Source organism: Globicephala melas, chromosome 1 (assembly GCF_963455315.2).
Source record: "Globicephala melas chromosome 1, mGloMel1.2, whole genome shotgun sequence".
NCBI lineage: Eukaryota > Metazoa > Chordata > Mammalia > Artiodactyla > Delphinidae > Globicephala > Globicephala melas.
Genome location: NC_083314.1, coordinates 40,893,817 through 40,910,572, shown reverse-complemented (window position 1 = coordinate 40,910,572; position 16,756 = coordinate 40,893,817). Strand labels below are relative to the sequence as shown.

Here is a 16,756-nt window from a genome sequence, read left to right as displayed (position 1 = left end):
CTCCAGACCCATGTCCTCCTTCCTCCAATTCAAACCTGCTCACAGGACATCTATAGATCTTAGTACAGATTTAACATAAGGTATTCTTCCTTGATGGTCAGTGCACTTTGACACCTTATCTCTCTTTAGGAACCCAAAGGTATTTTATCTCCTGTGAGATATTAAGAATCTGCCTTCCAATGCAGGGGATGCGGGTTTGATCCCTGGTCGGGGAACTAAGATCCCACATGCCACAGGGCAATTAAGCCCGCATGCCGCAACTACTGAGCCACAACTAGAGAGAGGCCCGTGCACTGCAACAAAAGATCCCGCATGCCGCAACTAAGACTCACCACAGCCCAAAATAAATAAATAAATAAAAATGTTTAATTCTAAAAAATATTAGTTTTTAATTGGCCTTGGCCTGTTTCAGCTCCGCAACGCTGGGTAGGGACGGAGGTGACGGGACCCGAAGAGGTGCGAGAGGAGGGGCTGTCCCTGCGGCATCGAGGCGGGCCTGAGGTTCGGCGACGCCGCTCAGGGTGCCCCGCGCCAGGCCCGGGAAAGGGACCGCCGTGTCCGCGTCCCGCCTCCTCTCCCGCCGCTACCGGCCCCGCTCCGCCCACAGAGTCCGATGACGGCGGCGGCGCTGAGGGACCCGCCTGAGGGCAGTGTGACTTTTGCAGATGTGGCCGTGAACTTTTCCTTGGAGGAATGGGGTCTCCTTGACGAGGCTCAGAGATGCCGGTACCATGATGTAATGCTGGAGGACTTGGCACTTACAACTCCCCTGGGTTGTTGGCGTGCAGAAGAGGATGCGAGGCACTATCTGAGCAGAGTGTCTCTGATCAAGGAAGCTCACAGATCAGAATTGTTAAGGCGGGTCAGCCTCCCCAGAAGGCCAACCTCTATGAGATGTGTGGCCCGATCTTGAGTGACATTTTTCACTTGGCTGAGTATCAGGCAGCACGCTGTGGGCAGAAACTACTCGCGTGGGGCCTGTGAGAAACCATTCTATTTCAGAGCAAACCTCCATCACCAAAAGCAGCACACTGTAGACAAGCCATTGAGAAGTGATGTGAGGAGAGCATTGTTTGTGAACAGCTGCAAATTCTATGTATCAAGGAAGCCCTTTACCTTTGGGGATGTCAGGAAGGACTTCCTGGGCAACTCAGGATTTCTTCACCAACAGGCCACATGCACCTGGGAGAGAAGTCGAATAGTGGAACTGGGGCTTCCCTGGTGGCGCAGTGGTTGAGAGTCCGCCTGCCGATGCAGGGAACACGGGTTCGTGCCCCGGTCTGGGAAGATCCCACGTGCCGCGGAGCGGCTGGGCCCGTGAGCCGTGGCCGCTGAGCCGTGGCCGCTGAGCCTGTGCGTCCGGAGCCTGTGCTCCGCAGTGGGAGAGGCCACAACAGGGAGAGGCCCGCGTACCGCAAAAAAACAAACAAACAAAAATAGTGGAACTGAGCGTGAGGCTCCCTTTCCAAGGGGAAAAAAATCATTATAAATGGGGAGTCTGCCCAGAAACTTTCAGTGGCAAACACACTTGTTCAGCACCAGAGAGTCCTCACTAGAGGAAGATGTTACACGTGCAGCGAATGTGGGAAATCATTTAGCAAAAGCTCCCATCTCATTAGACATGAGAGAGTTCACACTGGAGAAAGGCCTTATGAGTGCAGTGAATGTGGGAAATCCTTTAGCCAAAGCTCTAACCTCATCACACATCGGAGAGTTCACACTGAGAAAAGGCCTTACAATTTGGGGAATATGCTGAATTCTTTACCTACAGTTCCAGTCTCTTCAACCACTAGACTGTTTACACTGGATCAAGGCCTTGTTAATGCAATGAATATGATAAGGCCATTAGCCCAAGGTTTTGACTCTGGAACCGCAGATTTCAGAAGGAAAAAAACATCTTACATGTGCAGGGATGTACAATTTCCTTTTTCAGTATATCAACACTTGAGATCCCTCCTTGTGGTACCATCTGAATTGAACCTCATACATCCAAACATCTGCAGACATCCCAGGCATGTGGGAGCTGCACTGTACTTTTTAACCTGCCCAGGCCCCTTGCCAGATTTGTCACTGCCAGTTTCTGTGGCCAAGCCATTTCACCTCTCCCACCTGGCAGGTACTCACAGTGCACAGCATTGACCCACCACAGTGTGTTCAGGAAAAGAAACCTTGGTTTTTCCCATTCACAGGAGGGACTGTGAGAATCCTGAGCACTCACTCCTTTCTCATGTTTTTGATGAGTTAAGTCACTGACCTGACACATTTTTGGCCCAAAGGACTCTGCTTGTGACTTGCAAAAATGGACGACCTTATTCAGGGATATTGTTGGCCTCACATTAACTCCTATGATAGGATTTTCTAGCCATCAAGTCACCAATCCAGGAGTAGCTTCCCTCCCATTGCTCTGGTTTGTGCAATTATAAAGGTCTCACTGTTTAAGCCACATTAAATCTTGAGGTTCCATTCACTGTATGGGATGATTTGAAAACAGTTGGGTTCTGCTAACGTAAAGGAGTGATCAGCTTTTGTTGGGAATCCCATGCTTTGTGTGCCTCAAGGGCACAGTATGATAGCAGATATACCTCTCTCCATTTTGGCCTTGTTTGCATTATGGCCCAAGGCTTCCAAGGGAAGCCTGAGTGCCATATTTTCTTGGTTCAGAGGTCAGCCTGGGGAAGGAGCAATTGTTGTGACAACCTTCGTTGCTTCTGAGAGTAACATAAAATTATTGTCTTGTTCACAGGGGATATTGCCTTGAGCTCAGCATTAGTGAGGAAAATATTCTCCCAGGTCCTTCAGTAGAGCCATGTGCCCTTATGTGCAGAATTCTGTAGCATAGCATCACTGGTTGTAAGATTATAGGGGGAATGATAATTGTTACAGAAAACATTGGATTAATAGTGGGAGGAGGACACTATTACAAGCTGGCTGGAATGTGCCTCATTTAAAGGGGCATCCACAATGACAATGTTCCAGTCATTGTGGCTGTGAAGGATGAGCATGTACAGAAATTCTCAGATCTCCTGAATTGTGAAGCTTGTATAGCAGAGGACATTACAAGAGAAAATAATCCGAAGGTTTTGTGGATTTCTGTAGCCTCTGTGGGCTATCCTCCTCAAGGCCATTTCTGTGCAGACAGAAAAATGAGAATAGAGAGAGGGGATATCTTTTCATCGAGTAATGGACTTTGTGACCCAGACAATATTCTTGTTGAATCAGGTGAGAACAGTCTTCATTGCTTATATATATATATATATATATATATATGTTTTTGTTTGTTTGTTTTGTTTTTGCGGTACGCGGTCCTCTCACTGTTGTGGCCTCTCCCGCTGCGGAGCACAGGCTCCAGACATGCAGGCTCAGCGGCCATAGCTCACGGGCCCAGCCGCTCCGTGGCATGTGGGATCTTCCCGGACAGGGGCACGAACCCGTGTCCCCTGCATCGGCAGGCGGACTCTCAACCACTGCGCCACCTGGGAAGCCCTGCTTATTTATATTGTTGACCACTGAGGCAAGGTGACCCTCCCAGGGGGTGTGGCACAAAGTGGTGATGTCAATATAGGGGATTTTACAAAAACAGTAAGAAATCCAGATTTTTATTTTGGATAATATTTTTAAGCTTTAATAAGGTATAAATACATGCAATAAAATGCACATGGTTAAAATAAAAAAATATGTTAAAAAAGAAAAAAAAAGAAATGTGCTACTTACCTATATATCTTTGCCTGCTGTGGAAAATGAGAATGGTATTTTTTTTCTGAAAGGAAGTCTTTTTTTCCACTGAAAATCTAAATGTAATTTTAGCGCTTTTCAATAGGATCTAAAAAAGGGCTTAGATTTTGAAGTCTCTGTTTATTATAGGGTAACTAATAAAACTACCCAGTTCTGCCTTTCTTTCTCACAGACTCTTCTGTCTCCAATGATTCTCCTTTCTTCTGTCTCCTTATTAGACACCTTTGATCCTTGACCCCCTCTTACTCTCCACTCTTCCTTTTTTCTCACACTGTCAATCATTGATTGAAAGCCAATCTCTTTTCTAGAACAGTGGTTCTCAAAGTGCGGTTGGCAGAAACTTGGGAGTCCCCAAGACCCTTTACAGGGAATCCATGTCAAAATTCTTGTAATAATAATAATACAAAGAAGTTACTTGCATTTTTTACTGGGTGACATTTGCAAAAAGCGGTAACTGGTAAAACTGCTGGCATCTTAGCCCGAATAGGGCTGTGGCACCAAACTGTACTACTGGTGGCCATTGGATCCTTCACCACCACGCATCTGCAGTTTAAAAAAAGTCAGTTTCGCCTAAGAATATCCTCAGTGAAGGAGTAAGAGCTATTGAATCCCGATCCTTGGGTATATGACTTTTTAATATTTTGTGATGACATGGAAAGTATGCATAACACACCCTGCCACACACCAGAGTATGAAGGTTGTTTCGCAGAAAAGCACTTGTACAGTTATTTGAGTTGCAAGCTGAACTAGAGCCTTATTTTCACAGAAAATCATTTTCACTTGAAAGAACGATTGACATAAATTACGGTTACCTAGACTTGGGCATTTAGTAGATATTTTCTCAAGAGACAATGAAGCGAGTCACTTCAAGAAACAACTGACAGAATATTTTTGCCAATGATAAGAATCAAGTTTTCAAACTAAAATTAGTGTTTTGGAAATCCTGCCTCTGCCAAAACAAGGTTCAGAAGACTTGTATGAACTTGACTGCTTCCCAATACGTGAAAGACTTTCTGATGAGATCAGAGGTGATCTGTCTGGCATCATATAATGAAATATATCAGTATTTGGAGGAGCTGCATAATTCAGTGAAATCCTGTTTTCCAAATGTCAATGCATAATATTACAAAATCATGCATGGTTATAGATCTCTTTAAACAAGAAGACAGACCATTAGATTTTAATGTAACAAAGTTTCAGATTCCACATAGCAACTAACTTTTAAGACACTACCAGTTCGAATTTTGGTATAGTATTAAAGAATATCCACAAGTACCTGAAAAGGCTAGTACGTTTCCCTTTCCAGCTCCAGATACCTGCAAAGCTTTCCTTCAAACATGTCAAAATAGCGTATCTTTACAGATTGAACCCAGGATCTAAGAACCCAGCTGTCTTCTATAAAGCCAGACATTAAAGTTTTGCATTCTTTAAACATTTAAAAGAGTCACTCTTCTCACCACCTTTATTTTGGGAAATAGTTATTTTCATAAAGATGTAATTCATGTTAAGATATAATGAAGTTATTTTTAAATGAATAAAGTAGTTTTGTTTTAGTTTCTAATATGATACATACTGATTTTTAAGTGTAAAAGAATTTTGAGATCAAAACCTTTGGGAGTCACTGCCCTAGACCAATCTTTCATCTGGCCTCCAGTCTCTATTACAGTTTCCTTAATAGACACTAACCCATTTATTAGTACACAAGACTAGCTTCAGGAGGATTTGGAGTGGGCAGCACCCTGCCCGGTTTGATTTGAATGGTGCAGGCCATCACTTCCCTTCTCCCCAAATATCTTCTCTGTTGACCCTCCACAGGACTTCAGATTTTCCTCATTGGTATTCTTTTGATATGTCACTTGAACGTCTCTCTTCAAATTTAAATACATGTAAGTGGTAGTCGTTGCTAGTTACCAGTCATTAATGTATTAGAATAATGCCCCTTTTTAAAAAAGAAAAATCTTTTGGCTGCACTGCGTGGCATGTGGGATCTTATTCCCCGACCAGGGATCGAAACTGCACCCCCTGCATTGGAAGTGTGGAGTCTTAACCACTAGACTGCCAGGGAGGTCCCAATACCCAACTTTTGAGTGTTGACTATGTCAAGCTTAATTCTAAACACTTTTCATGTATTATCTCACTTAATCTTATGAAGAATGAACATTTATCCTATCCTATTTTCAACGAATAAACTTGTAGATTGATATTATTACATTAATCAGCAAGGCCTTGAGGAACAGTGACACATACTCTAGGATATAAGGTCCCATACAGGCACATGCTACCAGGAGAAAAAGGCAGAGAACAGTCTGGAGCTTAGATGTAGTGTCCATGATGGCTCATGGCGGGCCACCCATCTGGCCAATGAGAGGCAGGCACCAAAGTAAGGGGAAGAGATTGAGCCCTGGCTACTTTGCTGGTTCAGCCCTGAACCTGATCTGGACCCTGACCCTGGTGGGCTTTGTTACCTTGTACAGTTAAGTCCCCTACATACAAACCTTCAAGTTGCGAACTTTCAAAGATGCGAATGTGCATTTGCATGTCCAATCACGTGCTTTTGTGCACCTTACTGTACAGTACTATATAGAGTACAGTAGTATAGCGTATTTACTTCAAGCCTAGGATGTCTGGAAGCAAGCGTGAAAGCAGCAGGGATGTAGCTGGTACTACTGCTAAGAAGCGCCAAGCAATAACAATAGAAACAAAACTGAAAATAACTTTGTTGGACTTACAAACAAATTGGACTTAGGGATGAGCTCTGGGAAGAGAACTCGTTCATATGTAGGGGACTTACTGTATTCCACAAACCACCTCTCTCCCTTGGCCCATTCTGAAATGTTATAATCCCTTTCCATTCCCCATGTGTACTAAAACATCATAACTTAAAAAGAAAAAAGCCACACAAAATTAGCCTTAAAAAAATAAATTTATCTCAAGTCTGAAATAACTGAAGAACAAGAATACAGCTAAATAGTACAAAAAGAAAAAATCAGAACATGAAAAATGACTTAAGACCGACAGGCATTCTTCTGGCAATACTCTATGTTTACACATATTTTTAAAACACATTTTTAAAGACATTTCTCCAACATTCACAAAAGGCAAAAGCTATATTTGCAACATTTATAAATACAAGAGCTTTTGAAAGCATCCAGTTTCTTTCTAAAATCACTTGATTAAAATTTACACAAGTGATAGTTACCAACTCCATATTCCAAAGCTACGACATAGAATTACATGACATTCTTGTTTGATGTATTACAGACAAATTTAATTCAAAATACAGAAAAATTATCAATTCATTTTGTGTTTTGTCACATCATATTTCATTCTTTTTCTAATCAACAAGGAAAAATACATATGACATATATGTATATATGCTTTTTAGAAATAAAATATTCCAACTTTTATCTGTAATTTGTTCAAACCTCAGGAACTTGACAAGTATATGATTATTTGAAATAACATTGACTGTTTAAAAGTAAAAACAATTATTTAGAGGAGGTACCTTAAAATATATTTTTGGCCATAAAATCTGTGACGTAAATATCTAAGGAAGTTAATGATTCAGCATATTCTGCCTGAGCTATCACCAACTGAACAAAAAGGCTAAAAACAGATTTGATTTTATTTTTTAAAAATTTTGTCATGCATATTTTTTAAATTAATTTATTTTTGGCTGTGTTAGGTCTTGTTGCTGCGTGAGGGCTTTCTCTAATTGTGGTGAGCAGGGGCTACTGTTCGTTGTGGTGCACAGGCTTCTCATTGTGGTGGCTTCTCTTGTTGCAGACACAGGCTCTAGGTGCATGGGTTTCAGTAGTTGTGGCTCGCGGGCTCAGTAGTTGCAGCTCGCGGGTTCTAGAGCACAGGCTCAGTATTTGTGGTGCACGGGCTTAGACGCTCCACAGGATGTGGGATCTTCCCGGACCAGGGCTTGAACCCATGTCCCCTGCCTTGGCAGGCGGATTCTTAAACACTGTGCCACCAGGGGAGTTCTAAAAACAGATTTTAAGTTCCCTGTATCTACAAGGTAACAACCACAGTTGTTTATTCAACTGTCCAGGGAATTTTTCTACAGCTAGATTTAAGTTCCTGTGGTACAATGATTTGGTCTATCCCCCCATGAGTGCATTTAAAATTCAAAAAAGATCTCTGAGATCAAATTTTACACATTCATTATACGGATGAGGAAAGTGCTGCCTGATTTACAGGGAAACTAGAAACAGATCCAGGACATAGACCTGAAGTTCCTGATTCCCAGCTAAGTTCTTCTGGTAACACGTTCTCCAAGGTAAGATTCCACATAATTTACTGTCGTTTGGTTACAGAGAATGTTATAATTTCAGTATAAAGCGATGCATATAGTACACCCAAATCAGAATTGCTAATTCACTTCAAGGATATTCAAGGGAATACCTGATTGGCTTTTTGTGTTTCTGTGGACATAATATAAATATTATGGCTGTTTAAATGCCATTACTCTAAAGATATTCCCTATCAGCTTAGAGAGCCAGGACATGAACAACATTGAGATTCTCACTGTAAACAAAACGCAGTGGTAGGCACTGTGGAAATGCATTTGGTCCTATTCTCCTTACCCTGAGCATGTAAAAGAGCAGATGTTCCAACAGTTTGGAGCCTATGCACATTCTGTGGTGAAGAAAAGAATCCACTCCCCCAACACACTGAGGGAGCACAGACCTGGGCACAGGATTCCTCAAAGAATGATAAAGATTCCATAAAGAATGATTTTCTGAATTAGAACAGACAGCATTTCAAGAGGTCTCCACTAAATGGGAATACCTAGGCTACCTGAAGTTATTACAGAGTTCCTTATCTCAGGAATCTTCAAGGCAAAAGTATAAGGTGTGATACAAAAAATCATGAAAAAGCCAGTAACACATAGGATGAAATTTTCTTACTAGAAAGTTATATATTGAAGAAAAAAAGAGTAAAAAAAGGTAGTGCATACAAAACTACTCTATATCAAGTTGGAGTGGAAAAATATAGTGTTAGCATTCTTACGATGAATGGGAAGGCAGCACAAAGAAGAACTCAAGGTAATGAGTCTGTGTCTGAGCTACTTCGCTTAATGAGAACATATGCCTAAGACCAAAGTTATGGGTTCCGTCTGCACACAGAAAAGTTTTTATGGTCACTGACAGTACCTGTTACAAAGTATTTTCTAACAAGAATGTAAGAAATGGGAAAAATCATAAGAGGTCATCTGGAAGTCTCATCCCAATAGTGTCATTTGGTGGGTTAGAAGTGTCATATTCGTAGACTGTATTCACACTGAGGGGGCTTGGAAAGCTGGTCTGAACAATGGAAAGGGAGATAATTAGGAATACGTTGTACACTTGGTTCCACTGGATAGTTTTATATAAAAAAATTGCATGTACTCCTATGTGACCTGAAGGGATTGGACCTCCATATGATCATTTTAGAAAGCCTTCTAAGCTTCCATTTTCTACAAAAAGAACATTCACTTTTAAAAACCAAATGTCAAGAAGCTTACTTTTAGGTCAATAATATAAGATGGGACACTCATTAGATAAATGGTAGTGTTAAAATGAGGTAAACAAAAGTATTTTAAGCAAAATATTGCTTAAATTAACAAATAAGAACAGTAACTGCATATAGGAGTCATACAATAATTTTCAAGTAAGTGTCCATTCCCCACAACCTATAAACTAAGCTTTATTACTCAATTATCACATGATATTAACTTTTCCTTTCACCTCAAATTGCTGATTCTGATTGCTTGGACATCAGAATAGTTTTTGATTCTTCATCTGTGGGGCTATCAACTGGTACCTGTAGAAAGAATAAGAGGATAAAAAATTTACAGTACGTATCTGGCATATGCCATTATGACAGAGCCACAGGAATTAAAAAAACAGCTGATGGGGCAGACGGGTTTATACTCACTCTAGGCACACATTTCCCAATAGTATAATCATAAAAATATTCACTACTTACAGCTTTAATATCGCCGTTTGTAATTCCTTTATTTATATTGTGTCTTTTCAGATCGGACTTGATTAATGCTGCAAACAGAGAAGCATCAATGGAGTTACCGTAGAGTATGTATAAATATACTTCTTTCTAAGCAGTACAAAATCTTTTTTGATACTGTCAAATTTAGCACTCTACAGTACCATAATATGCCATAACATTCTTGTAGCCTGAAAAAATAACAGTATCTCTCTAAGCCATTAACTTAATTAGCAAGTCATTCATTAGTGAACAAATACAGGATGCTAAGAACCAAGACACAAAGATGAAAAGCACCATTCTTTCCCTAAAGGACACTCCAGGCTAGGGAAACACTGACATGCAAACAATTATAACACTGTATAACAACTCCAATAATGCAGGCATGCACAGTGTAGCGGAAGTGTGGGGAAAAAAATGCCTATGTCAGAAGGAAATCAGGAAAGGCTTACCAGAGGAGATATGTTTGAACTGAAACTTGAAAAATGAGTTGGAACTTGTCAAGCAGATAAGAGGAGAGGGGAAGGCATTCTAGGCAGGCGGAAACCAGTACATGCCAAGAGACCAGGACAGGAAGAGTACAGCCTATTCTTGGCACTAGAGGTGGTTTGGGATCATTGGAACATCAAGTACAAGAGGCAGGTGGCAAGATGGGAGGCTGGGTTGGCAGGATGACATTGCGTCTGAGTAGAGGAGGACATGATCAGGTCTGTGCGTTAGGGAACTCAGTCTGGCAGCTGTGCGGGGGATGTCATCAGCAACAAGGCTAGAGGCAGGAAGGCAAGTCAAGAGGCTTTCATCCTGCCGAGAGGTGGGAAAGCCTGCATGTGTGAGAAATGGTGATATAAGGACAGGTTTCAGAGATATTTTAGAATCAAACCAATAAGACTCAGTGGTTTGAGGGACTTCCCTGGTGGTCCAGTGGTAAAGAATCGCCTTCCAATGCAGGGGACACTGGTTCGATCCCTGGTCAGGGAACTAAGATCCCACATGCCGCGGGGCAACTAAGCCCGCATGCCAGAACTACTAAGCTCGTGCGCCTCAATGAGAGAGCCCGCGTGCCGCAAACTACAGAACCCACATGCTCTGGAGCCTGTGCGCCACAACTAGAGAAGAGAAAACCCGCACGCCACAACTAGAGAGAAGCCCAGCGCCGCAACGAAGAGCCCGCATGCCTCAGCAAAAGCCCTGCGTGCCTCAAATAAGACCCAACGCAGCCAAAAAATAAATAAGTAAATAATATTTTTTAAAAAAAGACTCAGTGGTTTGATAGGATATGAAAAATGGGGATTAGGGAGGGGGAAGTGGGTGACTTGCTTGGGCAATTGAATGGATGGAAGTCCTAGTTATTGAAACTGAAAATACAAGACGAATTGGTGTGCTTGGAAAGGTGGTGAGTTCAGTTCTGCATAGGTTGAGTATAAAATCCCATGGGACATCCAGGTCCAGAGATAAATAGATGATTAGACATATTGGTCTGAAATGTAAAAGCGATCAGGGTCTGGAGGTACAGATTAATGTGGTAGTTAAGGCCACAGACTGCAAAAAGAGAGTGTAAAACAAGAAAAGATAAAAGTTTGTGGGTAGTTAACTAATCTAATCAGTCATAAAGCAAAGTCTGAAAGGTGAAAGTAAAATCAGTCTTAAAAATTAGACTAATGCTTCTTTAGAAATCCACACTGCCCCTTAGAATTCTGTTCCATTACTGATACCAATATTTTAGAAATTCAGATATTTACGCTGAACTAATTGGACATATGTAAAATGGCATTTCTGAATGCATTTAAATGATTTTAAAGTGATGTTGTATAACAAGCTCATATTTACAAGCAGTTTGATATTAAAACGGCATGCTTTAAATTGCAGCAATGATCGATATCGGCTGATCCGTTCGACACTGTTGTATAATCCACCAAATCAAAGAGGCTACTTAGGGGGAAACTGTGGATTTCTTTACCATTAATATTAATCATAGAATTTAGAAACACTGTGAAGTGTTTAGAAACACTTTTTTTAATGGACATAAATGGGCTAAGGAGCCTATATAATAGACTTTACAGAGAGCTGTCAATACTGGAAAAGCAGAATGCACTGCATTTAAATGGTAATTCCCCTGTCAAAACAAGATCTGCCAACAATTCTCAAAAAAATGTAAAAAGAAAAGGTACCACCTTCACCACACCTCAGGAATTTCCCAGCCTTCTTTCCTCTGTCTAAACAAATAACTACTGGATATAAATCCATCATCTCTCTCCAGTAAAACATTCAACATATGAGAGACATTAATTAGTATTTTTAGGTGGCAAAAGTATCAATGTAAAACTAATTTTAAAGATCTTTTTTTCACTTCTTAATTAATTTTCTGTACTTCACCTGTTTGAATGAACATTTATGAATCTTACTATAAGATAATGTGAAAAGAGAACACAAAACTGTTCCCTTTTTTGGTGCAACAGAAACACTATTTGATAGCTAGGTGTTACTTCCCTGGAAATTAAGAATAAATATGGAATTATTTATGACAGATCAGTAGTTAAGACAGTTAATGTATTAAATTACATACATTCAGTTACAGAACATTCAGTTTTGTACACTTTGTTTTACTAACTGAAGAGAATAAGAAGAAAACACTTCCGTGGTAGGATGTTTTTCTTTGAGGAAATGGTACATTTAGTCCCTTTGAGTGTAATGAATGAATGATAGTGACCTTAGGTGGTTGTGTATTTCCAAAATAAGTGCTTATCACTGGTAAGCATTTATCATATTGGGGGTTTCAAAAAGAATGATCAGGTATTCAAACGAATATAAAAAGAAGCCTTGATTCATATCTTTCTGCTAGATTCTATCCTTGAATCAAGTTATAGCAGATCAAAAAAATAATCCCTCTTCAAGTCTCCATGGCTTCTGTCTCTCATGTTGACAAGGGGACTCTGAAAGAAATTAACAAAGTGAAATAACAGTTGAGGCCAACATGGGCCTGGAAGCACTACTGGATATAAATCTTGCTTTTTTTTTTTTGGCCACGCCCCACAGCTTGTGGGATCTGTGCTCCCTAACCAGAGATCGAACCCGGGCCCCGGCAGTGAAAGCTCAGAGTCCTAACCACTGGACTGCAAGGGAATTCCCTATAAATCTTGCTCCGAAATTCATCCTTACACCCGTGTGCCTGGACAAACTATGGATAAAAGTTCTTTTACATGCTCTTTTTCTGGAGATCGGGCACTCTATTCTCTTTCCTGCCCATGTCTATTCTGACTAAACCTAAGAAGAACTGGCAAATAATTCCACACGCTATTTCCACCACCACCATTTGACTTCGTCCCATGGTTACCACATTATAACAGCCTGGGACTTCCCTGGCGATCCAGTGGTTAAGACTTCGCCTTCCAATGCAAGGGGTGTGGGTTCGATCCCTGGTTGGGGAGCTAAGATCCCACATGCCTCGCAGCCAAAAAAACAAAACATAAAACAGAAGCAAAAATTCCATAAAGACTTTAAAAATGCTCCACATCAAAAAAATCTTAAGGGGACTTCCCTGGAAGTCCAGTGGTTGAGAATCTGCCTTCTAATGCAGGGGACATGAGTTTGATCCCTGGTCAGGGAACTAAGATCCCACATGCCACAGGGCAACTAGGTCCATGTGCCGCAACTACTGAGCACACAAGCCACGGGCCACAACTAGAGAGAAGCCAGTGTGCTGCAACAAAGAGCCTGCACGCCACAGCGGAGGATCCCACATGCCACACAACTAAGACCCGACGCAGCCAAAAAAAAAAAAAAATCTTAAGAAAAAAAAAAGCAGGGCTTCCCTGGTGGCGCTGTGGTTGAGAGTCCGCCTGCCGACGCAGGGGACACGGCTTCGTGCCCCCGTCTGGGAGGATCCCACATGCCGCGGAGCGGCTATGCCCGTGAGGCGTGGCCGCTGAGCCTGCGCGGAGCCTGTGCTCCGCAACGGGAGAGGCCACAGCAGTGAGAGGCCCTCGTACACCAAAAAAAAAAAAAAAAAAAAAAAGCAGCCTATGTGATACATGATCAGGCATGTCCTAGGTGCCAGACACTATACTAGGAGCTCTTCATCAACCATCTCAGTTAATCCTCACAGCAACCCCCTAAGGCAGCCTTTTTTTGTTATTGTTTATTTTTTATTCGTTGCTCTAGGGAGTACACTGTGCATCTTTAATTTATCACAATCTTCTTAGACTTTATATAGAATTACTTCAAGAAAGATGTAGAAATCTTGCAATAGTATAGTTGCATTTCCCCCTTTCTTTTTGCTATTTTTACCATATTTATATTACATCTATATACATTTTTTTGAGATACAATTCACATATCATAACATTTACCCCTTTAATGTATACAATACAGTGTTTTTAAAATTATATTCAAAAAATTGTATAACCATCATAAAGCAGGCTTTTAATACCCTATTATATAAATGAGAAAGGGAGGATGTGAGAGGTTGAGTAACTTTTCAAAGTCACACAGCTAGTGAGCAGCAGAATCACAACTTGAGGCCAGGTCTGTCCATTCCAGGCCTTTACTGACACTTGTTACAATGGTTTTATTTTCTATGCATAGTAATTGCATTGAATTTGAAACCCGAAAAATGAATTCATAGATTCATCTCCTTGAAGGGAAACAATAATATCCTGCTTTTTATCTCATTTTTTTCTTGAGTTCTGTCAAGCCTTGAGAAGCAATATAAATGAAAATTAAATATAAAGACAACATGACACGAGTACTTTGGCAGGCAAATTCCCTAATTTACCTGTTAAAATGATGCCTACAAACATCCAAACACAGAGGAAGATGTTCCCTCCCGTAGGACTATAGTCTGATGTGAGCTTTCCTTGCGCCAATGTGAATAAAATTCCAAATATCTAAAATAAAGTAAGAGAAATATTTTTATTGTTTGCTTCTTTAAAACAAATATAATGTTTTCCCCAGAACTTTTCTTAACTATTTTATTCATATGATTTGGCTTCTAGAAACATGCATTGAAAGGTGGAATTTTTAAAACAAAAACTATGGTCAAACTCATTATCCACTAGACTATTTGGTAAACTAATGGTCTCAGATTTAAGAGAAATCAGAGGTTTACCTGTGCAGCAGCATTAAGAAGACCAGATGAAGTACCTTCAGACTCAGGGTAAGTGATTTCAACAGCAAATTCAAAACCCAAGGGGAGGTAACCAGTCATGAAGAAACTAAGAAAATAAATCCAAAATCACAGAAAGAATCATTAAAAGGACAATATCACATATTGATGCAATTGCTTAACTTCTCAGACCTATTCTAATTATCAAGTAAGTGAATGTTTTGAGGTTGGTATGTGAAAGGAAGGCACTATGATGATTCACCAATTAACCCAAGGACATGAGAACTGAGAAGCAAAACCATGAACTAGGAAGCAAAACAGTTTCTCATTTTTTTTCCTGAGAAAAATTTACCCCTAGTTTTCTAAGTCAGTTGTCTTTCTAGCCAAGTAAAGTTACTTGGATGAAGTAAGGCTTATCCATTTTTCACCTACAGTATAGCAAAAAAAATAATTTTAAGCTAATTTTTTATAGTTGTAAAGAACTACACATTGGCGTGCACAAGACAGATTTTTAAAGTTTAAAATATTAAAGAACTTTTGAGCAATTATACTCCAATAAAGACGTTAAACAAATAAAAATAAAAAAATAAAATATTAAAGAACTTTTGGATGAACTTAAAAAAGTTAAAAACCACTGTAGTGGTACTTCAGAATTATAACAGCATGCTATCATTCCTCCTAAATACATGTGATGCTTACCCAAGCAACCCTCCAGTGACAAACACGATGATAATGTGTCCAAGGTTTAGTGTGAAAGTAAATATAACCATTCCAACAAAAGACAAAATGTAAACTGTCAAAGTAGTATGTCTAAAACAAAAACAACAAAATTGTTAGTATTTTGTCCGATTTTCTTAGGCATATAAAAATCATGTCTAGCTATGCTCTGTCCATACGGTAATAAATTCTTCAGATTTCAAGATTAACCCCTTCTTATCTATGGAAAATGTTTCCACCAAGGCATGGACTTGAAAGATTAAATTTAAGTTTCAACAGCAACAGACAACAAAACTCACATCATATCCAATGCTCAGACAAGAAGGAAAACTCATAAGGATAAAATCATTTTTGTGCCACCAAATGGGATAGTTCCCTATCCGTTATTTCAAGATACAGATCAAATTCCGCCTCTTCCAAAATGCTTTTCCTAACCACTGCAGCTTACAAGATTCTCCTTTCTTCCAAACTCCCTAATCATTTTCTATCTACATAATTGGCACTTGACATCTATTTTAGTCTGTTATATTATTATTTAACGTTACATATGTGAACACCTTATCAGGAACACCTGATCCTAAGGACAGGGATCAAATATTACTTCCCATTGGGCTTCCCTGGTGGCGCAGTGGTTGAGAGTCCGCCTGCCGATGCAGGGGACGCGGGTTTTGTGCCCCGGTCCGGGAGGATCCCGCGTCCTGCGGAGCGGCTGGGCCCGTGGGCCGTGGCCGCTGGGTCTGCGCGTCCGGGGCCTGTGCTCCGCAGCGGGAGAGGCCACAACAGTGAGAGGCCCACGTACCGCAGAAATAACCAAACCAAAACAAAAAAAAAAACCAGGAACTTGGTGAATGAGTGGCAGTTATCCTGAGAAGAAAGCCAGGGCAACAAAGAACATTTCTATGCCAATCCAGTTTCCTAATTATAAAATGGACCAAAGACTATTAATAAATATAAATCCTTTACATATGCTCCCTTCATCTACAAATTTAATGGGTTTTACTCTAAGCTACCATTACATAATAATGAAGCCATAGTAAGTGCTGTCTTAAATTACACGAGAACTATATTGGAGAATTTCAAGATCAGCAGTACGTTGAAAGGGTTTAGATAATGGTATCAAATATATCTTAGGCCTTGAAAGGCGCAGAGGACATAGTTCCATTACTTCATTCATTCATAGTTCCATTCATTCATTTCTCCCAAACAGATGGG

General features: G+C 40.5%; 1 protein-coding gene across 7 annotated transcripts in view; it reads right to left on the bottom strand.

Moving 5' to 3' along the window:
- Positions 1-6,642: 6,642 nt before the first annotated feature.
- Positions 6,643-16,756, bottom strand: part of FLVCR1 (FLVCR choline and heme transporter 1) — a 38,110-nt gene continuing 27,996 nt past the window's right edge. For 2 of the 7 annotated variants that reach the window (XM_060294892.1, XM_060294917.1), the window contains 4 exons: positions 15,527-15,637; positions 14,831-14,936; positions 14,498-14,609; positions 6,643-9,779 (listed from right to left, as the gene is read on the bottom strand). In XM_060294892.1, the coding sequence (XP_060150875.1) occupies positions 9,601-9,779; positions 14,498-14,609; positions 14,831-14,936; positions 15,527-15,637 (508 nt within the window). In that variant the 3' untranslated portion in view covers positions 6,643-9,600. Of the gene's footprint in view, positions 12,657-14,497; positions 14,610-14,830; positions 14,937-15,526; positions 15,638-16,756 lie in introns of all 7 variants that reach the window. The other 5 variants (XM_060294901.1, XR_009563145.1, XM_060294922.1 and 2 more) reach the window with 5 other exon arrangements.